General features: G+C 37.8%; 2 protein-coding genes across 3 annotated transcripts; both read left to right on the top strand.

Moving 5' to 3' along the window:
• Positions 1–314: 314 nt before the first annotated feature.
• Positions 315–5,001, top strand: LOC122659688 (mitogen-activated protein kinase homolog NTF3). Of its 2 annotated transcripts, none has more exons than XM_043854787.1 (3): positions 315–636; positions 1,151–1,587; positions 3,973–5,001. In XM_043854787.1, exons 2-3 carry the CDS (start codon positions 1,165–1,167, stop codon positions 4,654–4,656), a joined length of 1,107 nt encoding a protein of 368 aa, XP_043710722.1. In that variant the 5' UTR covers positions 315–636; positions 1,151–1,164; the 3' UTR covers positions 4,657–5,001. The 2 variants fall into 2 exon arrangements, with proteins under 2 accessions (XP_043710722.1, XP_043710721.1); XM_043854786.1 differs by having other exon boundaries at positions 1,161–1,587.
• A 13,912-nt stretch (positions 5,002–18,913) lies between these two features.
• On the top strand, positions 18,914–19,791 carry LOC122657914 (bZIP transcription factor 11-like). Its single transcript, XM_043852711.1, has one exon. The coding sequence runs from the start codon at positions 19,014–19,016 to the stop codon at positions 19,476–19,478; it is 465 nt and encodes a 154-aa protein (XP_043708646.1). The 5' UTR covers positions 18,914–19,013; the 3' UTR covers positions 19,479–19,791.
• The last annotated feature ends 6,604 nt before the right edge of the window (positions 19,792–26,395 follow it).

Raw genomic sequence — 26,395 nt, forward strand, 5'->3', positions numbered from 1 at the left:
ACTTAAGTTTGGAAGGAAAGGCAGAAGGGAAGCCGATCTGAATAAAAACAGGCAAAGTCTTCCTCTTTAGTGATGATTAGCTGTTGTTAGCGGAGCGAAAACCGGAATGATCCAGATTCCCAAACTCCACCCCTCGTTTTATCTCTTTATTTCTCTCTCCGACTGTGATCGCCATGACTGAAGTGAAGAGATAACGTTAGGTTTCTAGATCTGAATAACCTTGCTGCTTTCTGGTCATGAAAGAGTAGTTCATATCCTTGGGATCAGTAACCCCAAAGCGTATCTATTATTAAAAAAAAAAAGGTGAGACTTCGTGAGAAGAGAGTGGAGTTCGAATTTGAGGGAAGAAGAGGTTCTTCCACCCTGGGAGTTCGTTGGGTATAGTTTTTACTCTTAACCCATTGACCTTTTCTTTTCCTTTCTTGAATTCTGAGGCAAATCGATCGAGTATAATTTTTTCGATTCTATCACTACAATTAAGGTAGAAAGCTTAGAGCTTGGACCCAGGGAGAGTTCAGAAGATGTAGGTCGTCAGACATTGACGTGGATCGCAGTGAATTCTCGGAAAAAACTGCATAAGTAGAAGAATTCGAAGATTTCCTGACAGATATCTATAGCTTCACTTTCTCTCTACAAGTAAGAATTTACTTAGTTATTAATCCGCTCATCTCTCTTTTCCAGTTTTGCTTGATGTGGTGTTTCTTTTCAGTTGCTTTCGTTTACCCTGTTTTCATGCTTTTTGTGTTGACGTCGCCCGCCCACTTTTTTAGGGAGAAGATTTCTTTTTTCCCCAATTTCATTAATTTCCTAGTGGTTCAAAACTTTTTAAGACAAACACTGTTGATTTCGGTAACTTTCAAGAGAATAATCACTTCTGTATTGCCCTTTAATTTTTTTTTTTGTTCTGCTTTTCGGTAACTCATAAGATGGAAGCTTTACTCGGATCTTTCATGGCACGAGTTTAACTCCCATATTACCTTAGTTGCAGAATCCTAGATGATAAATCATTTAGGATGGTGATTCTGATCCATTATGCATTCTCAGTAGTATTCTTTTCCTTTATAAAGAACGATCTATGAATGTCCAAACTATTCGTTACTGTTGCCGTATTGGTTCTTCATCTTTTCGAATGATCTTGTATGGATTGTGGCTATTTGCAGGAAAATGGCTACTCTGGTCGAGCCACCTAATGGGATGGGATCTCGGGGGAAACATTACTACTCTATGTGGCAAACTTTGTTCGAGATTGACACAAAATATGTGCCTATTAAGCCCATCGGTAGAGGAGCTTATGGTATTGTGTGCTCTTCTATCGACAGAGAAACAAATGAGAAAGTTGCAATTAAGAAAATCCACAATGCCTTCGAGAATCGTATTGATGCTCTGAGAACTCTGCGGGAACTGAAACTACTTCGGCATCTAAGACATGAGAATGTGATTGCTTTGAAGGATGTTATGATGCCTATCCATAGGAGAAGTTTCAAGGATGTTTATCTGGTTTATGAACTCATGGATACAGATCTCCATCAGATTATCAAATCTTCTCAAGCACTTACTAATGATCACTGCCAATATTTCCTCTTTCAGGTATGTATTTTTCATGGAATTGTGATATTTGCATTATTGTGTGGAATAATTAGCATTTTATCTGGGGTATGCTGTTTCTTTTGTCATAAAGGATGCTTTTATTTAAGCGCTTTTTCTTTCGTGAGACAACATTTGGATTCTTTAGAGTGTCCTTCCTGGAAATCTGATCTAAGGTACATCATATTATTTTGTGGCCCCATTATTAGCTTCTTTTCTTTTATTTGGGGGTTGGGGGGGGGGGGGGGGAAGGGTGAGCCGGGGTTTGTGCAGTTATTCACCACAGAAAAATAATTATGAACTCTACTTCCTTGCAACAAGATGAATTTTGTCTTCTGCATATTGGGCGTGGATTGATGCATTATAAACTATTTATTCAGTGTTTTCTCTTGAGTTTCGTAAGACATGTTTGTGTAACATTTCCTGGTTTGTGTTCTACACCAGGTAGTTTCTGTTGGTTTTTTACAGTTCCAGAATTTCGTACCCCTGATTCTTCTTTTTCTTACCCTCTAATACAATGTATTCTCAAGCAAAAGGTGGTGAGAGCAGGTGGTGCATTGTGATATCTAGTTAATTCAACTCAACTCAACAAGCTTTATGCCTACTAATTGGGGGTGGCTCCAGAAATGTTTTCTGCTATTTCCTTGCAGGCTTGAAGGCAATACATTGATTACATTCTATTGATCATTAGTTCGCTTGTAGTTACTTACTTTATTGCGGTTATGAATATCCCAAAATTCTTAGCATCAGATGGTGAAATATGTAAATCTGGTAGAAGCCCCGTTTGTATACTTATATTGTGGTTATGAATATCCCAAAATTCTTAACATAGAAGCGATGTTGGGGGGAGAGGGGCTACCCAGTGCACGAGGCTCCTACCACTGGGGAGGATCATGATGTATGCAGCTTTACCCCTGCTTTCACAGAGAGGCTGTTCCAGTCTCGAACCCGTGACAACTTGGTCACAATGGAACAACCTAACCATTGGACCAAGGCCCTCCCTCGGTAGAAGCGCTGTTTGTGTCTGCAAAATGGGGACCAAAAAATTTTCCTTGGTTTATGTCCAGTTCCATGCGGGGTGGGGAGATGTTTAGAAAATTACATTTTTTAATTACATTTTCATAGGCATCATTTATCAGTGAGATTCTAATAGAAGGTTCATGTTGGGTCAGCCTATTCAGTGAAGAACCTTTGATTCTATGAATGGATTGCACTGTTGCAGTGAGTGGTGTGGGGCTGATCACTGATAATGAGGAAGAACCCATATTCATTGATTCAACTAATTTCGTGGAAGAGTTGGTTTAGGATGTGTTGGTTTGGTTTGGACCATTAAATTGCTCAATAAAAGCCTGGCTTTGGTTTTGCCTACTTTTGCTGAGCTTATCCCCTAATTCCGCCGTTCAGAAACCAGACCAGGCCAGGCCATTTTATTAATCAGATTGATGGGTTGAAAAATAGCGAACCCATACCCCTGGGATTAGCGGGTTGGTTAGTTTTTCTATTTTTTAAAATTGGTTGAGTTGAATAATTGTTTGTTGGAAATCCAGAGAAGAAGCTCCATCAACTCTCCCTTCTCTGTAACTTAAGATATAGAGGCAAAGTAGGACTGCCTAAGTGATTATAAGGCCCCCAAATCTCTGGGTCCTAACTGAAATCCTTTATTTAAACCAAGGACCTACAGACCTAAGGTCCAGTGCGCAAAGTACATAACCCAATTAAGAACCCCTATTGGAGTATTCTTCTTCAGTCATGGGAGTTGATAAATATCTTACGTTTTTTCGGTTAATCTGAATATATTTTATTTGGACCCTTATTAGTTATATATCCCCGAGTCCCCAAATCCCTCTTTCTTTCTTTTTTCTGGGCGGGGATTTGCCAAGTCAGACATTCTGAAACCTGCACCACCATCCTGGTAATGTAGTTCCGTTGAAGTCCAGCATTTTTAAAGCCCTAGGAGACAAAATTCATTGCGACAGTCTGTTAAATTGACTTGTGAGTCATAAATTTAATTAACACAACTTAAAAATATAGGAAAAGTTGTGCATTTGTAATATTTTAAATGGTGAAGCAACGAGTGCTGAGTCATCCCAGTTCTATTGAGCTGACTCATTACACTTAGCAAGTTGTAACTGATTTTCTGTTGGTGTGTTACAATACTGAAAGTTGAGTCGAATTGACTTGGCTGAGTTCTTACTAAGTTGTAATAACATGCAAGAAATTGATCTGTGCCTCTATACTCTGACCTTTGGCTTTTCTTGTCTTCTTTTTTATATTAAAACAGTACTATCTTGTTAACGTATAATGCATACAGTTCTTGAGCAAATATACTCTACATCTGGTTTTATCTGTCCATGCAAAATGAAACTTATTGGCATGTCTGGAATGCAGTTGCTTAGAGGACTGAAGTATCTCCACTCAGCAAACATTCTCCACCGGGACCTGAAGCCAGGAAATCTCCTTGTGAATGCCAACTGTGACCTTAAGATCTGTGACTTCGGACTGGCACGCACCAGCAGTGGCAAGGGCCAATTCATGACTGAGTATGTTGTCACCCGTTGGTATAGAGCCCCTGAACTTCTCCTCTGCTGCGACAACTATGGGACCTCTATTGATGTCTGGTCGGTTGGATGTATTTTTGCTGAGCTTCTAGGCCGTAAACCCATCTTTCCTGGTACTGAGTGCCTCAATCAGCTCAAACTAATCATTAATGTTCTTGGAAGCCAAAATGAGGCAGATCTTGAGTTCATCGACAACCCAAAGGCTAGGAAGTACATCAAGTCACTCCCATATTCCCCTGGCACCCCCTTATTCCATTTGTATCCCAATGCAAATCCTTTGGCGATTGACCTATTGCAGAGGATGCTTGTCTTTGATCCATCCAAAAGAATTGGTGTCACAGAAGCTCTCCAACATCCTTTCTTGTCGGCTCTGTATGACCCAAGATGCAACCCGCCTGCTCAGGTCCCAATAGACCTCGACATAGATGAAGACTTGGGTGAGGAGATGATCAGGGAGATGATGTGGAAAGAAATGCTTCACTACCATCCTGAATCAGTTTCAGCCAATGCATAGGAAACCATCATTCTATGGAGAGGTCTTGGAAGCTGGTCCATTTGGAGAAAGGTTATTTATATGAAAAGTAGTAGCTCATTTCTTCTTCCTTTTTTTTTTTTTTTTTAATTATAATTGAAGATGCATGCATTAGAGGTTTGTGCTATTAGTGCATGAGATTACTAAGAGTTTTGTTTTAAGAGTTGTTTGTTGGTTCGCGCTGATTTGCTTGGTAGCTGGCCTCTTTTAGGTTGTACATAAGTGTGCTGTTGTATGTTGTATGAACACTTTGACCTCATTGTACATTCATGGTTGATGTATCTGTAGTACAATGATAAAAAGTTATGGATCATCAACTGTTTATCATATCTCATATGGAATGGCACAAACACACACTCACTCACTATGTGCTCGCATATTCGTGCATGCTTAATGATTAACTTACTATTTGTGCTTCTGGTCCTGGATGACTACAGTTTTTGCTTAAGACACCTGAGAATGCGTACATGCATGAATAGTTTCGCTTTTGGCCGGATTACTACAGCTTCTTTTGAACCCTCGTTGCTTCTACTAATTGTTTAATTCACAATTCAAAAACTAATCTGTAAACCAGGCCCAAAACTTGGATAGGGTGGCCAGGCTGGGTTGAGATCTTGGGGAAATTTGGCAAGCATATCAAAGTGGGTTGGTGTGCTGTAGCAGCCAATGAGATTAACTTTGGGATGCATCGATAAAGAAACTCCGGTGACTTGTGGATTGGCAAATTCATCACCGATGAGAAACCAGGAAGCATGGATAGAACATTACAGATGGAGCTGTGGCCACTAGTCCTCGCTCAATGTCAGTAGGTGCCACTCTTTTCAAATCTGATGGTGCTCTGTTTGCGATCTCTACTAATGGCTAATACCACTCTTTCCCTCTCTTAGGTCTTCAAAGCGTTAATTTTACCACTTGGTGTACTTTGTTTGGTCTAAAACACGACATGTAGGTTGTGGATCTTTGGTCTACTTGTCCACAAAATTTGAACCCCATAAGATCTGCCACATGGCAAATATATGGTTTATCTGGGATAATTTCGCCTATGATTCAATGCCCTTTTAACGATGGTAGTGAAGCAGGTTACACAGGGGAGATGTGCAACTCTTATGGTATTTGGCTGTGTTTGCTATGCATTAGAAATCTAGAATGTATTCTGAAGTGTGTGAAAGAAAAAAAGAATTGAGTTTCAGACAAGGTTCTAAAACTCGGGTCTCGGTGGCATCTCGGCCAAGCCAGAAATCGAGTCGAGCCGAGATCTCGGCGGGTTGCTGCATTTTTTTTTTTTTTTGACTCGGACCCCCAACTCGGTGGGTTTTACACATATTTTGGGTCTAAAACTTGGTATCCAGCCTATTTTAGGCCATTTAAACACAATGGCATGCCTAGATTTTCTAAAAAACAACTCCAAATATGAGTTTCACTTTGGACCATAGGTTAGTAGGCGATGAGTCGTACTAAAACAACCTACTCTACATATAATTTAGTAAAACATAGCAAATTAGCATTTGAATCTCACTTCAAACAATGCTATCCACCCAAGATTTGAAAGAAAGAGGAAGAAAATTGAGGGAGAGAGCTGTTTTCCCCTTTGTTTAGAGAGCTATGGAAAGAACTAGCAAGATTTCCGAGTTCTGTCTCTAAGCCTCTTTTAATAAAAGGGGCACATAGGTCAAATGGGCATTAAAATGGGTAAAAAAAGTGGGTTCTAACCCGATACCGAGATCTCGGATATTGAATTTTTAACACTAAAAAAAACTGGAAAATAAATTCAAAAAGTGAATCATTTGGCTGTACCGAGACGATACCAAGATCTCGCCGAGAAAGTGTAGTTTTATAATGCGTATGGCATCTCGTCTTGAGATTTTCGAGAACTGAGGAACTCGCCGAGTCGAGACGAGTTTCAGAACTATGGTTTCAGATTGCGTTCTAGACTCAGAGTCTATTCTGAGAATGCATACCAAATACAGCCTTAGATTCTTATGGAGAGTGGAAGTAGCTATGTAAATTTAAGTTCGAATGGTATGGACAGCATGCAGATCTGTTGTGGAATTGACGCAACGTTTTTTTAGCAACTGGGTTGGCCATTGAAATTTGAAGCTTGAAACCAGAGATGTAAGCAGGTTGGGTTCAGGACCTAGGATCGGGCATAGCAATCTCTTGACGAGCCCAGTACACTCGAGTTTCATGGGCTGGGTTGGGATGGGCCAGCCCATTAAAGTTCCTATATTGTACCAGTGGGCCCATTTATAGATGATTAGATTTTGGGGTGATATGATTATGCTACTGATTTTGACATTCAATTCTATTCAATTTTGTTCTGAGATGGGCTGAGCCTGAGATCATCCCATGAAAGGTCTTAAACGGATGGACAAAAATTGACCCTAAAACCCAGCCCATAGTTGGGCCGGACATCAAGTCTTGTTTTGGGCCTAAGATGAGTCGGCCTATTAGGCCCTGTCTCGGTCCAGGATAAGCTCGCTAGGGTCATCTCTCATTTTCCAGGATTGGATTTTCCCTTTAATGGCTCCATACATGGATCCCTAGTACTTTGTTGGTCACCTGGAGGGTAGATCCCATTTTTGTAGATGATCTAAAGTTAGAACTAGAACCTTGGACCATGGTTTAAGGTATTGAGGATCGGATCAGCCGTAGTCAATACCAATACTTGATCGATACTATACCGGAGGTATCGAAACAAAGGAGGGCAAAATGGTCCAAAAGCCCTGTATCGGTATTTCGAGGAGCAAAACAATCTGATTTGTATCGATATCAATGTGGGTTGAGACCACCATAATTAAAATGAAAATGAGCCTTCTTAATTTTGGCCAAAATATCACCATTTCCATAGCAAAAAATTTTAACAGTGGAAGTCTAGTGACTCTGGGTTATGGTTCTAAGTATCGGTATCGTATTGCCCGTGATAGGTGACACGTATTGGTTTTGTTAGTCACCAATACTAATACCATATTGATACCGTCGGTAGCACAATACGGACAAAGTGGTAAAATGGTTAGAAAACTCAATTTTTAAGAATATTCAAGGGTAATTTTGTCTAATACAGCCGACCTATGCTGATACCATATCGATATCGTATTGATTTTGCGGGTTACCGATACCCGTATACTAAAACCATGCTCGGTGGTTGCTCTTTTAGAATAAAGGATGGGGATAAATCCCACCTAACCCAGTGGTCCAGTGCCAGTTGTAGAGTTTCAGAAGGAGTGAATGAGCTAGGTAGCTAAATCAAGTCAGCCAAAGTAGTCAGTAGTAAACACAAAGGTCCAACCAAACACAGTCACAACTCACAGGGCATAATTAGCTGAACGAATTCGCCACGGCCATACTCTGACCCTTCATAACACCAACCACCACCATAACTTCTTTTGATCTTAATAATAACAATAGAAAACAGTTCACGGATAAGTACTGGTAAGTAAATCACCTCTATTCCTTCCTTCGAAAATTTCAACAAACTGTATGACCAACAGCTGCCTTCGAAGAACCCCCCGGCATTGATCACACTCCATGGAAGGTGGAAGATCGACTCTGATGATTAAATGTCATCGGAGAGAATCTGAATTCTTGCCTTCTTATCCACCTCCACATTAATCAACATTCAAAAGCTCATACGGAAAGGTACCAAGTTAGGACCCACCCCATTTTAACCCCAAATTAAAAGAGTGGCTGAGTAGATATATATATATATATACATGCATATGACGCCAAGGTTGAGGGGTTAAAGTAGTCAAAACCAAGGTCTAAAGGAGTCTTATGGCAGCCTCTACAGCTTTTCAGAAGTGGAGAACAAATTGAACTGCCATTCTAGCTTTTAAATAGGGTTTGTAAAGTCAGGAAGGTTTGCTGTGAATTCTTGACTGTTGATTTATTGGATTTATGCATTCATTGAAGTCTCAAAGGGGGAATGTATATATATTTGAGGTTTGATTAATATTTGGATTTTATTTTCTTATTGCCTTTTCAATTTGTCCCCCCACTTATATGGTTGTTGCATTAACAAATTAACTTAATTGGAATGTGATTCTCATGCTACATACAATTATAAACAGGATTAATTGATGCTATTAGAAGTTAGAAAGCTCATCAACTTGACTTTTAAGTAAGAGAAAAAGATTCCCACACTCTCTGCTTAAATTTAAACACCCTCTCTCACAGGACTTAGGATTATTTATTCATTTTCATTCTCCTCTTTGACCATTATAGTCATTTAATAAGGGTACCATCCCACGCATTGTGATTGGTGTGGCATGAAAGATTTCTCTAACCACACTGGTGGCTTGGGAAACTATCGTGGATTCTCGCCCTTTGGGCTTTGGGGAAAAGATAGTTAGTCTCTGAGTCACTAGGGGAGGATATGCTTCTCTCACTCATGAAATGACCTCGTTGCCCTTCTATGTATAAAATCGTTTTATTAATTAATTGACATATCATTGGTGTGCTCCTCTCTATATATGCCACTTGTTCAAAGAACCCTCTCTCGACTCCGAAAATCTAGCTAGCATTATGCCATGATCACAGGGGAGTACGTTTCCCAAATCGTGATTTTCACTGCATGAGTGTTGGGATTTGAGAATACATGCATGGGCTCTTTTTCTTCTTTGTTTTTCCTTCTTCTCTTCTTCGTCGTGGAGGAAACATAGATTGCTTTTGTATTTTGAGATATATATATATATATATATATAAATGGGTCTCAATTACATCATAGAGGAAAGTGGAGAAGGGGATTAAAGCCGTAAAGGAGAAGAAAAGTTGATGGGAATCATTAGCTAAAGTGGCAGATGCATGCAGCCACGCAAGGCAAGGCAGTGGCCACTGAGAAACACCCACTCGATCGCCAAAGCTTTAAAATCATTCGGTAGAAAGTGCAAGAAGGTGTGTGGAGAGTGATGCTTACTAAAGTTGCAAAAATCTTCTTCCCTTCTCTTCAATCATAAAGGAAGCCTTAAAAGGAGTTCTAATTCATTACGTGGTGAAGAACCTTCATGTTCTTTGCAACAACTCTCCTTAAGAGAGAAAAAGAGAGAGAGAGAGAGATTTTTAGAGTTTTATTTATTTATTTTTTATGGAAGAGAGATTTCTGGAGTTATTCTTTTAGTAAACATCATTTTTGGATTCTTAAAATTAATATTGATAAGATGTTGAGAATTATAAAGATATAGTTTTATGTACATCGATTTAGTTCAGCCTTTGATGCCTTCATATGCTTGATTAAGATTTTGGATTCGACCCTCCAACAAATACTCATCCTCTTGTGATGGGAATTAACCAAAAAAAAAAAAAAAAAATCACTTCAGACAAAACACCACCCCAAATATAAGGAAATTAAAGAATCACTAAAAAAATAAAAATTTTGACTAGTCAAGGCTCAAATGAATTGAAGTAAAATATTGTTAAAGTTAGCATGGAGTGTGTTCTTAATCCCATTAATTGTGAACCAGTTTGGGTGGGTTTGAGTTAGGCTTCTTTAACTCTAAATATATATAAATCACACTATTAATTTGCCTGGTAAGGCCCAACAAAGTGAGCAACTGAGCAAGTACTCCATTTCAATTTTGGTACCTGGGTGATTGGGATAACTGGAAAAAGGGAAACAACATAAAAGAGCAAGATATAGATGATCAAGTTGTTGTTGTTACTTTTGTGAGCTACCCCTATTTGCAACTTTTTTGCCAGCTAAAGAAACACTCCCCACCCCATGTTTGAAAGCTTGTGAAACTTATCTTCTCCTCTCCTCTAGGGAGTCCTAGCTAGCTAATACTACACTACACAACCTCTCACTTCCTAATGGCTCCTTTGCTAAATCTGATACTCACTTTTTCTGCCCCACAGACCGACCATCTCTCTCTCTCTCTCTCTCTCTCTCTCACATAGGAGGTGCCTAAAAGAACTGTAGTGTGTGTATGAGGCCTACTACTTCAAAGATGTAAGAGATAAAGATAAAGAGAGGGTATGGTGCAAGACATCAAAAGGTTTTAGTTAGACTAAATGTTTTGAGAAAAGAAAAAAGTAATTAGAAACAGAAGAAGAAATTAACCACTCCATCAGAATCTCATGGGATATGAAAATTTCTAAATGTAAATGGAAAAGAGAGAACCAAAATAGAAACCAAAGAAAGAAAGTAGAAAGAGTAGTAGTGGAGAAACAACAAAACTTTAGAATCACAAAACGAATATTAGTGGGGTCCCCTTAGTGAAACCCATATGATCAAATTACACAGTTACCTAGGTGACAGCTAACGTCCGTAGTGCTAACTTTGGAAGATGCATGTAGGAAACACCAAATAAGGAGAGCTGGGAGAAACATTAATCTTTTTTTTTGTCCACCACAAGATTTTAGCCACGTGTCAACAAGGTTTCAGGTCCTTCTGGTATTGTTTTGTTGCAGGAATGGACAAAAATTGATTACAGCCCGGGTTGCAACTATGTAGCTATGGCTGCAACCCAAAAGGGAAAGGGATTATCCCAAAAATTCTCTCTCTCTCTCTCTCTCTCTCTCATACGGATCCAAATTTTCTACTGCATGTTGCCCGTAGTGGCCTTAATGGCACAGACACAAATGCAGGGATAATGTGGTTAATGCATGTACCCATGTGTCTGCGCCCGCTCAAACCGCTACTGGCAACGCACCATAGAGAATCTGAATTGCTCTCACACACAGACACACAAACTCTGAAAACTCTAAAGAATCCATTTTCTAGTTTTGGGTCTGGCTTTTGTAACTTTAATCCTTGAACATTTGAGGGACCACAGTTAGTTTCTAGGTCACAAGGGAGGAAACCCAATTGCTAAAAGTTTTATACAACATAACTCAGGGTGGCGTAGGCATTTTACTTTCTAAGATGATGTGATGGAGACCTACTATGGTCCATAGGTGGTGGAATCTTCCTTTCTTTCCCGGTACATTCTCTTCTCTCTTCTCAAGTCATATGTCTTACTTCACCTGGATGCAAAATCCAGTACTTATAGACCAAGTTTTTCTTCAGTCATGGTGAATGGGAATCTATTAGGGCCGAAAAATGGATATGCAAGATGGTATCATGAGGTTATTTTGGGATTTATATTAAAATCCTATAGGGGTTTGTGAACCCTAGAATGAGATGGTAAACTTTTATCACGCGGTCAAGGTAAAGTCTTTAAAAAATAAAAATAAAAAATAAAAAAAACATGCAAAAACCAACCATTACTCAAGAAAATTAGGTTAGCTAAATTAATGGGCCAAGAAACATAGAGGCACTGTTTGGTATGTATTCTTGGAACAAATCTTGGGTCTAGAACACATTATTAAACCTAATTCTTCTCTATTTTTTAGCTCTAGAATATGTTCTAAAAAAAAATTATTATCCTCATTGAACCCATATATTGAGAATAGAAGAGATAAAAGATCAACTCCTCAAATAAGAGGTCATGAGTTCAAACCACCTTGGGGCCTATCCCCATCCCCTATCCCCCTATTCAGCTCCACTATCGAAAGCTTTCCTTAGAAATGATATTTCATATTTGGGTTAGGTGAACTCTCTCTCTCTCTCTCTCTCTCTCTCTCTCTTCTTTTTAAAGGGACCATTCACCAAACGACACAAAATTAATTCTGAAGAGCAATATCTGTTTTTGGAATATATATATATATATATGGGTGACTAAATTCAATGAGGCCATAGGCCAATAACCAGGGCCATGAGGAAATGTGTCTCTCCAGTGTGTCTTGTGTTGAACCATATATGTATGTCCCCTGAGGATGCTTTTTTGTTAGCTGCCTGTGTGTAACATTGCCACCCACCCATTACTTTATGGAGGAGACTCTACAATAAATATATCCGTTCCCTATATTCTGTATCTGCATTGATTGATATTTATATCTCTTATCCCCTAAAAACATAATGCTTAGTTAGGTACATTCATGGTTTCTATTTTTCAATTCCATTCCCCCCCCCCCCTCCCCACCCTTTATTTTTCATTTGGAGGACATATCTATAATCTATATCTGTTAAGGGTAAAAAGGTTCAAAAGACTCTTTTTTCAAATTTAGGGGTAAAATTATCCGATTCAGCCTGATACGATCAAATTGTATACTGTGATTTAAATTCTTAATTTGAGGGAAGATTTTGGCAATTAAATAATGTAGAAATTTTCTCACATTCAGTTATTTATCTTCCTGTCTAATACCATTCCCACCTGTGTAGCTCAATACATGTTTATCGATATTTCAATCTCTCCTAATTTTTCAATGTTTAATTTTACTGCTTGGAAAGAAAACCATGTTTAGATTGAATTTTAATATATGAGTAAGGGACCATGGGGTCTATTTGTTTACAAAATTTCAGCATATTTTAACCTAATACTCGACAAATCTAGGTTTATTTTAAATTTTTTTTTTTCTCTTAGGATTCTTGTTGGAAAACCAAATCCTTAAATAAAATAGAAATAAAAAAAGGGGAAAAAAAAGTAGAAAACATGGTTACTACAATGACAAACCAAATCTCAATAGAAAAGGAATATGCTATTTGATTTTTTATTTTATAACTATCTTCTTGTCTTAGAATATAAAAAAAATTAAATACAACAATCCAAAATGGCATGTGTTAAAACTTATAGGCTAGACCCCGATGAAAGATAGCATTAGCAACTGGTATAATAAATTGGTAGGCCCAATATTCTCTATGCAGACATTAATTGTCAATCATAAATCATGATTGTAAGAGAAAATAATAGAAGCAAGAAAAAGGCAAAAAAGTTGTTTATGCTACCTGCCTCGTTGTCATTGTGCCACATGGGTAAAATTAAGATGTTATTTTAGATAGAGAGAACATGGTTTGGATTAGCTTATAGTTTTAAATTTTTGAATCAAAATTGAAATTGATTATGATCGATCCTAATTCTAGCCATTTTAGAGTGATCAATTTTAAGGTTTTTGGAACTGGATCACTGGGTTTTTTATCTAAGGGGCCGATTTTAAGATTTTGGAACCAATTCCGGGGATGGATCAACCCCCAATTCGGAGTTTAAATCTTTAAGTAATTTACAGGCTAGATAATTTACTATCTAGTGCTACAATATTTTTTTTTTTGGGGGGGGGGGGGGGAATAAATATTGCAACATGAAAAAGTATGTTTGAAAGTTGTAAATAGAGAATGCTACTATCTAAGTGCATGCGGTGCATTGCCCCTAAGACCAGACACAGAGTCGTGTGGAATGACCACCGTCCTCTGTGTCTGGGCGTAGGGGCAGCTCACCGCACAAGCCCAGGTAGCGTTCTTTCTTCCATATATTATTTTTAAAATATCAATAAGTATTAGAGGTATTAGTCAATGGACCATGGGACATAAAGGGAATGCTTGGAAAAAAAAATAATTAAAAATATTAACCATTTTAATATTTTTTTGCTAAAAAAATTTGGCAACGTCCATCCGATCATCCCAATTAAGTTGTAAGAAACCAGTACGAATGCCTTTTGTGGTACAGCATCGAAGCAATTCACGTGGGTTGGCCCATGAAATGAGGCCCAGGCCCATGAAGGGTACTTTTTCCTTATTTCTCTCTCTGAGCCTCAATTAGGAGTCAAGAGAGACTCAGGACCACAAGGTTGGGCCATGGAGGAAGTCTGTGATTGCTTTGTCTTGGTCTCCCCAGCCAGCTTGCCTATCATTCTCTCTCATGGTTTTAGGTATTGACCTTGGATAGGCCATATCATCGGTGATCTGTATCGGTATTGACTGACACCGATATTGATACTTGGTTGATACCGAATCAGTGCATGATACGGACATGGGTTATAATGGTCAAAATACTCTATGGTATTGGAATCTTTGAGGGTAAAACTGTGTGATACATTCGAAACCAAGTTACCAACAATTATCGTCCCCATATCTGATTTGATACCGACCAATACCATCCCAATATCTGATCCGATACCTATCTAACGATACACAATCCTTAAAACCATTCTCTCTCTCCCTCTCTGATTCAGTGTACCTTACCTTGATGGTCTACTCTAAGGACAGCACAGGGAAAATTATCTCCTCTAATTCCCTGTCCGGCCCAGTTCCTCAGTACCGCTAATAAGGGGATTGGATCTCACCCGGACAGATTGTTCGGACCGCACATTGTGTGATTGGAGAGTTGCGGAGGAGGAAGTAGAAAAAGTTACAGTCCGATAGGGACTCCCAAAAGGTTCTGCCCAAAGCCCACCCCCAACGAGCCCAAAATGCCGACAACGAAAACATTTAATTTTGTTCTTCTCAAAAAATCAAAAGTGATTCTCGAACAAGTACAAATTGATTTTCTTGGCTCTTGTATAGCAAACAAAACATTTGGCTCCGTTTGGTTTAAGAAAAATGCAAATATTTTTCTGAGAAGTGAAACATATTTTATAGAAAAAAACATTTTTATTGTTGCATGAGAAATGCATATATCTTTTTAGGAAGTGAAATATATTTTATAACAAATATAAATATTTTTATTCATTTTAATTTCCTTTTCCCACTTCCCTTGCAACTAAATGGAGCTTTAGGGGAAAGGTTTTCTTCACCCATAAAAGTGTAAAACTAAGGTCATCATTATTCTTCCCCATTTTATAAGTTGAAGGTCCGAAATACCTTCCTTCATTGTTTCTTGACACCCATCCAAACACAACGATGGCCTCCTGTATCGTGGCTCAAGGAAAACTCTGTCAAATATTTATCTCTGCATCTATGCATTCACACACTACTATGTCTAGTGCAGGTACCGTAATTTAATCAACCTCCACCAATTACGATTCTTTCAAAATTTGCCAAAATCGGCTTAAACCCTAAAACAATCCACCCGAATTTTTTGTAGAAGGAATCAACAAGAATCAAGAATCAAATCCAACCAATTTTGATCCAATTCAACCAGAATTGATTGTCGGATTCCGATCTCCTTGGAACAGTGGCCACCCTTCATTCATTACCGAGGCTTCATTTTAGAACTCTAAAGTTACTTGGGTAGCCTTGATTCTATGAAAAAGGCATGTAAAGGGAACATCAAGACATGAATCATAATGTCTTTGTATTCTATAGCTTTTCTATAGTACCATTGGAAATAAAATATTAATTTGTACATTTCATTTTTGGGGTGGGGGTGATGAATAGAAAGTTAGAAACTATTATTAAAAAGACATACATTGGAGATAAATAGAATAACCCTAACCTAGATCAATTTAAACTAGATAGACCTTACCATCAAATCAAACACCTCTAAAAATCCAGTTAAGTTCCTTGATGAGAAACTAAATTTGGGCTAGATCGATCTAAATAGTAAAACGTCATGGTTTTTGTATGTATTACATACAATGATGAAATTACAAATATGATCGAAATGTGAACCACCACATGGATCTTGCATATGATGTAGATCCACCATTTATTAATCCAAGTTGGTTTTAGAGAAATATGTCTAAAGTGATATTTTTGGACTGGATTTGGATGTGCTTAGATTAATTTCTCCAGTTCTTCTTGTGTTTTTGTCCATTTATTAGGTCTTGAACAGATCAATACAAACATGATGCAATATAGCAAGAATAAATTTTTTTTTTTGATGAACTAGTCGTAATGTGATTACTGGATACAGTCAAGGATTTTAATCTTGGATTCAGAGTCGAATGATCTCTGTCGAGTATGATCCGATTCAGATTGAAATTTGTCAAAAATAGTCTTGAAAAACCCTAGAAATGGCCCCTCGGATCTGAAAACCCAACGATCCATTCCTAAAAATCCTAGAATTGACCGCTCCGTAATGTGTAAAACGGAGGTCATCCATTCGATTGATCAGATTCTGATACAATCAAAATGACAATGATGAAACTAGAATATACTTATGAAAAGGTGATACATATGTCATATAGGTCAATTCTTGTTTCGGATTTAGCAAGAAAATGATCAAAATGTGTAGTAACCATTCAAGGATTTGAGATTTGACACATATTGATCTTTAACTTGAAAATATGCACACGTTAGGTGTCGCTAACCCCATCTATCTAGAAAACAACTGCTAGCGTAATTATCTTTACCCCATTTACTAGAAGACAACTATAAGTAGGCTGTAAGGGTCTGAGGAGGTCATGGGATTGATTCTCTTATTCCACTAAGGGTAAGAATTAAAGGCTTAACTGAGGGGATTAAAAATAATATATTTTTTTTATAAAAAATTTCTCTTCACGCACGATGAAAGAAACATCCACTGTAATAGAAACACCTAAGCATTTGTCGCAATTAATGCATCTAATGATGGAATTCCTTCTTCACACTGTGACTAGAGGAAAACTGGGTCTGGTCTTTCTAGTGCCCAAAACAAAATCATCTAATAGTTATTAAGAAGGGTCAAGTTTTCCTCTAGTCGCATAAAGAATGTAGTTTGACACCAAGTTATTCAATAGATCCTATAGATTTAAGGTTGTGTAGTGGTGTCAACTTTCAACTCGAACCGATTGGACTAATTTTTATCCTCTCTTGTTACTGCATGGTGCAGTACTGCATCGTGCGACGTTGCAGAGGCCATGTGGCATAGCATGCCCCACATGGTGCACATGACCTCTGCACCCGCCGCACGATGCATTACTGCACCGTGCAATAACGGGAGAGGATAACAATTCCCGATTGGACTCATCGAAACGGATCAGAAAAATAAAACAAAACCCTTATTAGTTTGATTTCAATTTTAGGTTTTATGAAAACCATTAGAAAATCGAACCATATCAGATCAATCAAAACTGGATATCGAATGAAATACCACATCAACAGACAAAGCATTTAATGATGTTTCTAGTTTTTATAAGTTCACCATCACAAGACAACCAAACATGATTGAAATAGGATTTTAAAATGCCACATCAGCATTTTCCCACTCCACCTAAGTCCCCTCTAAATAAACGGACCTTAATGGTTTGGTTTCAGTATGATCTAATATAAAACCAAAATAGACCAAACCATGTGACGTCCTTCTAGAAAATCGTCAAAGACTAAAGTACCCTCAAAGATATTTTTCCCTCTCGGATGCGGTTCTCACGCTGGGGTGATCGGACTATTCTGCACAAACCGAATGACGAAAATAGCCCTGAATATCAGTTAGAATACCACCACTACCCTAAAAAAAAGTTGTTGGGAACCCATGAGGGACAAGTGGCTATCTGGGTCTGCAACTCTGCATCATGGCAGAGGGGACTAACTGTAATCTAGTACAGGCGGTGAAAGGGAGGTAAAAAGCAAAAAAATCTGTCACAACTCACAAGGATCTCATGGATCTCGGATCTCCTGAGTCCTTGACAGTTTTAAAAATTAAATAAAAAATTCTCTTGATTTAATTTTAAATTAATTTTTTTTTTTTTTATTTTTGTGTTTTGTTGCTCACCAGCTGGAATTGGACGGTTGTGGAAATTTCATCTCCACCCCACATGCCTCATCACTCTACTCCTCAGGGGTCCCCAACAAACTTTACTGTGAGAACGAGATTCGATAACAGATGAAGAAAGCTCTCTACTTTCTTTATTTTTTCTTTTTTAATTGATTCCAATTTTGATTCCCCTTTTTTTTTCGTTCAATATTTTAATTCTAATGTCGTGCTTTCTTATTCTATAAATCCCATGCTTCCCACCATTACAAACCTCTTCCACTTCTCTTTCTCTTCCATTTCTGAATTTTTAGAGTGGTTTCTGCGTTTCTTTCTTTTATAGATCTGAAGTTCTGAAGCTCTGCTAGTCTCCTGCTTCTGTTGCCTTCAGAGGGTGGGAGGGATTGTTTTGGTTGTTGGATTTGGTTTTTCAGATCCAAGACTGAAAACCCAATTCTGGATCTCGGGGTTTGCTTTGCCGTGTTTTGATTTCTGTTTTTTTGGCTTCTGAAAGCTTTTTAGCCTCTCCTTGGTGTTTGAATTTATGCTGCTGAAGTTGGGATTTTGATTCTTAGTTTGACTTCTTCCCCTCAAGAACAAATTCTCTTTCTCTTCTATCTTAATGCTTAACATATTGTTCTTGATGTTTCAGATTCATGTCTCCAATTCTCAGTGAAATTCTTTTTTCAGGGTTTATGATAAATTCCACACTCAGACGCAGGACCCACTTAGTTCAATCCTTCTCTGTTGTGTTCCTTTACTGGTTTTATTTTTTTCCATGAACTGGTTCTACTCTCAATCTAATTACTGCTAGAGTACCCTTGCACTTCTATATCTATTTTTATATCTTAATAGGTATAACTTATGCATTTTGGTTTCATCCTTTTTAAGAATTTGGGTCCTGCGTCTTTGTTGCATTAAGGTCTAATCCAATCCCTCTACTTGGTTTATTATATAATTTTCTGCTGTAAATATACCATCACCATGGCTTCCTCTTCTGGAACTTCTTCTGGGTCGACTCTGCTTCCAAACTCTGGTTCAGAAGAAGACCTTCAACTTGTAATGGATCAAAGGAAAAAGAAGAGAATGCTATCAAACCGTGAATCGGCGAGAAGATCGAGGATGCGGAAACAGAAGCACTTGGATGAACTGATGGCCCAAATGGCTCAGCTCAGGAAGGAGAATAACCAGATCCTTTCAAGTATGAACTTCACCACTCAACACTACTTGGCCATTGAAGCTGAGAATTCAGTTTTGAGAGCTCAGATGGGGGAGTTGAACAACAGATTGCAGTCCCTTAATGAGATCATCCAGTACATAAATGTGAGCAATAACAGTTTTGAAACCGAGGAAACTCTAATCGGTGCTGATAGCTTCATGAATCCATGGAATTCACTCTATCTAAATCAGCAACCTATCATGGCTTCTGCAGACATGTTTCAATACTGAAACTCCTTCACCCATGGCTGAGAAGCTTGAGACTGCAAGTCTGCAAGAATGGTTTGTTTGTGTTGTCAGTGGTGTTTGTTTAGGTTCTCAATGAGTGTAGAGCTACAAGAGGGTTTCTTTTTTTAACTCTCTCTGTCTCTCTGTGACACTCTTTGTAAGTTCTAGCTCCCTTTCATCTATTAGGGCCTAAGGGCCTAATATTAGGGGTAGAAGTTAAAAATAATAATAATAAAAAAAAGTAAAATGAGGGATTTGGTTGTTGGGTTACTGGTCTGGTCTGTAGATGTTCTATACAAACAAGGATTCAGAGCTAGAGATGTATCTTGATTCCCTTTCTATATAATATATATGTGTAATGCTGTCTTCTTCAATTATTCCATTTGTTCAATTTTCCTTTCCTCTTCAATTGGATGTAAAAATTGACCATCTTTAGATTATTTAGTGTGAGAGGGTTTCTCCACCCAGTCAATGTTGGAGAATCCATGCCAATCTAAAAAGGATCTCTCACACCACACTAATCAGTAATCACATTATGAGAAAGGGTTTCCACAGTGAAGGAGCTAACATGATTAGAAAAAAAAAAAAAAAGAAAAAAAAAGATGGCCAATGTGAGACTCACATGATTAGAATATGAGAAGGCATGAAAAAGCATCCTCACACTAGCAGCGTGAATATTTTTTTTTTTTGTTTTTTTAATATATTGTGGATGATAAAGGTCCAAGAATGTGATGTAATGAAGGATGGTTTTTGCATTATTCTGGAATTTGTGGTGGGGGTTTTGTTCATATTTGAGCTTTGTATGATAATTGATAATTGATTATGCAACTAATGCAAGTCAGTGGGGCCTAAGTCAGTAGTTCCAAAGATTAATTAGTGGTTTCATTTTAGAGGATGAGAGATCTCCTCATTAATCCATCATCTTAGTTGATTTTAATTAATTTTAAGTTGTTAGTTCAAGCATGGCAATCAGAAACCCATTAAATGAAGCAAAGTACATCAATGGATATCTACCTAACCTTTCCTTTCCCACTCGTGCATTCTTGTCTTCTTGATGCCCCGAGCTTGACCAAAGCCCTATTTAGTAGAATTGAAGTGATGTGAGGTATTTTTACCCAAAAAAAAAAAAAAAAGTGATGTGAGGTATGTCAACAAAAAAAAGAAGTAATGTGAAGTAAAAAATAAAATTTTTAATTGTAAAAAATAAAGTAAATAAAAGTTATGGGAAAAAAACTCACGACGCTGGACTAAGGATTCTTTTTCACACCCTCTCAAATAATGAGCCGGGGAATTCATATCATACTCTCTTCTCAGACAAAAAGTGGGTCCCTATTCAATGAATTTGTCTGTTGTCCTCTCATTGGCACAATTTTTCACTCAGACATCGTCGGAAACCTTTGTAAAAAAGTGGTATAAGAATATATATCTATATATATAATTTAAAGAAAAACGATGTCCATCGTTCTCACACTCTTCTTCTTGTCTAATCATGTGGGACCCTTGTATATAAACCATGCAATGCCTCCTCCCATGTCCCATTGGATTGGCGATGGAGATTCCATTTCATACCGCTGGTGTGTCCATCCCTTGCGCAAAATTTAACTTCCATATTTGATATGTTTTTCAATTAATTATATAATTTTTTTTTTTTCAATTCTACTTCACTTTACCTTCTAACTAAACATGGCTCTTACCAAAAAAAAACACTAAACATGGCCTAAGCCATAAACCAACCCTTGGAGTACTTTTTTGGGATGGGGAAGTGAGAGTTGGGTTATTCACCTTTGAGTGTTTACCACTTGTTAAATAGCTAAGGGGTTAAAGCAAAGCATGCTTAATGCTCGAGGAGGAGGTGTGATCAGTTGTAAAGAAGCCGAGCACCTATGAATTTTTGTTCTATGTATAGTAAGTATTAAGAAAAGTGGGATATGGAGTGTACATGATCGATCATTGATGGATTGGTTATTTACAGTGATGGTCCACATTTAATAAACACCACTTAGTTGATGCAAATGGGACATTGGAGTGACTGGTTTTATTTTCCATACCATTTCTGTAATAAAAGGATCATCAGATTAAAGATGGTCATATATTTGAGGAGTTCTTTCCATCTTATGTCTTATGGTTTTGAGTTAGATCGTCCAACATGGTATCAGAGTTTAGATCCTTTTGTTATTATCCTTAAATTCTTTGTTTACGTGTAGAATCAGGTATGCTAAAGCAACATATGAAAGGGAATATTAAGATGTTAGAAATTATAGTCTTATATTGATTTGTTCAGATCATTTGTGTTTTCATATATTTGAGGCGTTTTCTCCTCCTAATGCCTGTTGAATTAGACCCTCCAATGCGACATCTTATCTCTTATATTGAAACTACCAAAGATTGGACTTGACCACTTCTCTTGAAAGCATGTGCTTTTACAATTTTATAAAACAACAGTCAATTAATCTCTAATATTAATTTCTTTGACATTTCCTAGCTTTAAGAAATGAAAATCAAAAAATTTGCCACTTTCAAGCTTCATGTGAAGCAAGTGGACATAGCAAATGGGTTGAAGATGACTTCTTCAGAATCATAGGCTTTGTTTTTCTGGGAGTTCTCAACGTGTACTTAAATGTCAACTAGAACAACATTCAAATTAGATACCCCACGACCATTAATAATATCTAAAGATTCTTTGTAAATTTTAATCATTTTCATGCCTTTCATTAGGATCCAGGCATTGCAAGGAGAGAAATTAATCCTGCCACATTTTGGTCACAAACCTTGTATTTAGTGGTGCATCACACTGGAAATTACCTACTTAAATTGAACTTAACATTTATCACGCGTAGATGGATGGTTAATTAGATTACTTGTTTCATGACTTTCGCGGCATAATTATATTATGTGAAAAGACTGGATATGTTAGCACCCTATGTGTCTTATCTCTCTCTTTCTCCCTTTGAGGGGTAAGAGAGTCATTTCAAAGGATGAAAGAGAGAGAAAGAGACACATAGAGTGCTAGCATACCTATCCATCTCCCTTGTTTTATAATATTATTTTACGAATCTTATCTCATGACAATCATTTGGGTGCAATTGTCAAGGGTCTATTGGTCATCGGGACCCACAAAGAGGTAAGAGAAGACCCACAAGAGATTAATATGGTACCCACATGGGCTCCACTTCTTGGAAAGCAAGTAAATGTGGACTTGGTATCGCTAAGGAGACTTGAACCACCGATCAAGTTCCTGACACAGTTCTCCTAAGGGAGTAGCGAACCACCATGACAAGCCCTGAATCGACAAATTTCAGTAAATTAAGTAGCTTGAAGGGGGCATATAACTTTTTCTTAATTTGGCCTCTCCATGAAGCTTTAGGAAATTGATTCTCCTAGAGGTACTTTCAATACACCCATGGTCTACAACCTAAAAGTATGTATATCTTAATATGAATTAAAAAAAGAAGATGGTGAGGGGGGGGGGGGGGAGAGAGAAGAATGTAACATGCATTTTTTTTAGGGGGGTTTTATTTTGATTCCTTTGCAACTTGGGGTGAAGGTGTTATCTCAGAATGCTTGTTAAGGAAAGAATGAATAGGGAATCAACTAATAAGGGTGATTTAGGTGGTGTAGTAAGTTTGTGATAGTAGAAAAAGATACAAATTAGTGGGTGTAGAAATTTTCTAATAGTAGGATATAATGAAATCAGCTGGCATGCTCATCTATGTTGGGACCTGATTGCATCTTAGGGTATTAATAATGTAATTAAGGATAATGAAAGCATGTGACCAGGCAATTATGAATAAAGGTTCACATGAGTTGACAAAAAGGAACTCCCTTCTCTTGGTTATTGTTTTGTGGGGAATTCAATAGTTTTTTAAAGGGCGAATGGTGGGAACGCCGTCCGCTCAAAGCACGCTAGCGACCTGAACCAATGGGTGGGTGGTCCTTTCCAAGGGGGTGGGAGATCGAGACAGACACAGCTTGGGCACCTTACCAGCATGACCAGACTTTTCCTTTGTTTTTTTTAAATCGACCTTTTTGTGATTGAAAGTAGACTCCGGTAATGATGGTCTCGCTCGAATAGAGGTCTTAGATTCCAGCCCGAAACAATTGGACCGATCAAAAACATCTTAATGGTTTGGTTTGGTTTGGATTTGATTTTTTTTTTTTTTTAAATTGATCAGATCGACCAAAACCAAAACCCATTAGGTGAATCGAACTAAAGATGGCAAGTTGAGGGATTTCGAAGCATTGATAACAGTAGAAGAATCCACTTAACAACAGTCTGAGTAAAACCCACTTGGGAAGCTAATTTGAGTGCTTCTCTTACACTTAAAACCTCTGCCATCAATGGAGTTTGAGCTCCCAAACCAGAAGAGAAGGAAGCAAGGAAGGCTCCCTATAAGTCTCTAGCAAGGTGAGAATTCTTGGAAAGCACTGTACGCATTGGAGTACACAACCCACATGGATAGCAGAGTAATAGTGTAATCTTAAGGATCACAAGACGAAATTGAGCTAGGGAGTGGGTCCTTGTGCAGTATTGAGGATTTGAGGACAAAAGGATCAAAGTTGTGTCAGAAAATATGTTAAGAAAAAGGAAATTAAGGGAAGTGAACAACAGCTCCAAATAAAATAATGAAATGGACATAAAAAATGAAAAAAATTGTAGAACGAATTTTTATCCTCAGCTGTCCGTTGCCCGAACAGAATAGTATTGTCCCCTCACATGGGATACAAAATGATGATTTAATCTTTCTAGGACATTGTGTTCGGATAGGGAGGTTAAGTTGTCATTTCACCCTTATGTGAGAGGATAGCAGGTGCTGTTTGGACAGCAGACACCATCAAGTTGTAAAAAAGAAGGGGGTAAGTAGTGCATGTAGGACTAATTTCCGCAAAAATAGCATATGCTTTGGTGGTAAGCATTTGAATTGTAACAGGCAAGAAAATACCCACTCTGATACCATATAAATATCTAGCCTGGCTAAAGTATTGGTTGGGACTGGGGTTAGGTTCAACTAAGTTGAATCGACGATGTGATCAGTCTTAGTTGATTTTGATTCAATTAGAATTGATCAAAACCCTAGAAACCCTTTCTGGACCAGTCGATTCAGATTGCTAGGAATCAAGATCAAGCTCGATCGATTTCAAGTTTTAAAACTTAGATGAGATCCATGTTTTCAAAAATCGAAATCAGATTATTCGAATTGATCGATTCTGATTGAAATCAACCGTGACCGAGGGGCCAAATGAATCAATGGGCAATTAACTAACAGATTTGTAGTTAATTGAGGTGAGGTGCTCTAACGTAATGTGTTATTTTGACCTTTCGAGTCTTGTACGTATCAGAGTCACCCTCAAAGGCCCAGAAGGCAGCTCTTGCCCAACATGAATGGACTTGTAAATACTACAGATTTTGCTTTCACAGATGACGTATACAACTTTAGTTGTTACTCCTGAATTAATAAAAATATTGAGTTCTTGACATTAATATCCCTATAAGTAATTAATTAAAGGTTTATGTGGAAAAAAAAACACAAATTCAAAAGTGTTTTTGAATGCAAAGAAGTATCCCAAATTCAACGGATCTCTGTGTTTTTATCGTTACATATTCGAAAACAGACAAGAATTTTTATTTCTGCAGCCGATAATTAAGACTTTGTTTGTTTCTCTTCTCTATAAAAGTAAGTAAATTTATTAGTAATGAAAGAAGACGTGTAGATTCTCCATATCATACAAATAGACACTTAATTATTTCATTCCTATACCTCTTGTTTGCTTTTAGATTTTTTAATTAATCTTAAAATAATATCTGCACGTCACATTAATGGCGGTGCAAAAAACAGTTTCATTCCCCTAGGGTTAGGGATGTAAATAGATAACCGAAATCCGAATCCAAATCTACATCCGTATCTGTTTAGGGACATTCGTATTTATTTAGAAATATTTGAAAAAAAAATCCAAATACTCTGATAAAAATCCATCCAAAAAAAAATCCGAATACTTAATAATAAAATATGAAAAAAAGTTTCTTACACGATCGTATAAACCGTATAATTGAAGGATTTTTATGGCCCCCCAGTACACCATCCCCCATTGCACGTCCAGTGCACCTTAAAATCTTGACATGTGGACAACTTTCAATCCAACGGTCACTTTTTTTTATTTGAGAGATTTACCTCCAAGCCCTGACCCGATCGGGTATCCATCCTCTCTCAAGCCTCCCCTGATTCCCTTCTCTGGGTTTTCCCTCTTTCACTCATCACTACTACCTCATTATTCTAGGCGACGGTTGGCACGGTATCCTCTTTGAACGATTGAACGCCTTCCATCCCCGCCGTCCGCAGCGTCGCCACCGTAGCTTTATGGCAATCGAGGCCGACTACTCGTCAGGAAGGGCAGGGAAGAGAGATTAGACTACTGAACAGAGGGGATTGAAGTAAAGGAGGAAAAGAACGGCGAGGAACGAAAATAGGATTAGCAGGAAAATTACGGTCTGCCATTAATCCAATCCATAGATCGCGTAGATCTGTGTCCAATCTCTCCCAGCTTTCCCCATTTTGGAGGGAAAATGCAAGAAAAAATGTATTTAGATATTAAATCCTTGATTGATTGGGCTCAAACCTGAGATTTATAAAAACCTCAAATCGTGAATTCGTGATTAACGATTCAAATTAATAGATCCAAATGAGAGCGTTTAAGTGGCAGTGATGAGCTCTATTAGTACTCTGAAGAAAAAGTTAGGGTATCAGCTCAGATCTTCAAAATCTGAGTATAGAAATAAGAACCAGGAAACCAGAGGCAGTCCACTTTGGCGATGAAGATGATGAATCTTCATGTCCGTGACAGGCTTTTGAATCAACCTTAAAAGTGGAAGACTGGGAGTGATTGAAAGAAAGAAAACATAAAAATACAAATATAAATCAAAGAAA

This window comes from Telopea speciosissima, chromosome 4 (genome assembly GCF_018873765.1).
Source record: "Telopea speciosissima isolate NSW1024214 ecotype Mountain lineage chromosome 4, Tspe_v1, whole genome shotgun sequence".
Taxonomy (NCBI): Eukaryota; Viridiplantae; Streptophyta; class Magnoliopsida; order Proteales; family Proteaceae; genus Telopea; species Telopea speciosissima.

What these genes read in the sequence shown, in the direction of transcription:
- LOC122657914 (XM_043852711.1), top strand. Translation starts at nt 19,014, where the DNA reads ATGGCTTCCTCTTCTGGAACTTCTTCTGGGTCGACTCTGCTTCCAAAC.
- LOC122659688 (XM_043854787.1), top strand. Translation starts at nt 1,165, where the DNA reads ATGGCTACTCTGGTCGAGCCACCTAATGGGATGGGATCTCGGGGGAAA. An exon ending in GCCAATATTTCCTCTTTCAG is followed by an intron (nt 1,588 to 3,972) that starts GTATGTATTTTT and finishes TCTGGAATGCAG; the next exon opens with TTGCTTAGAGGACTGAAGTA.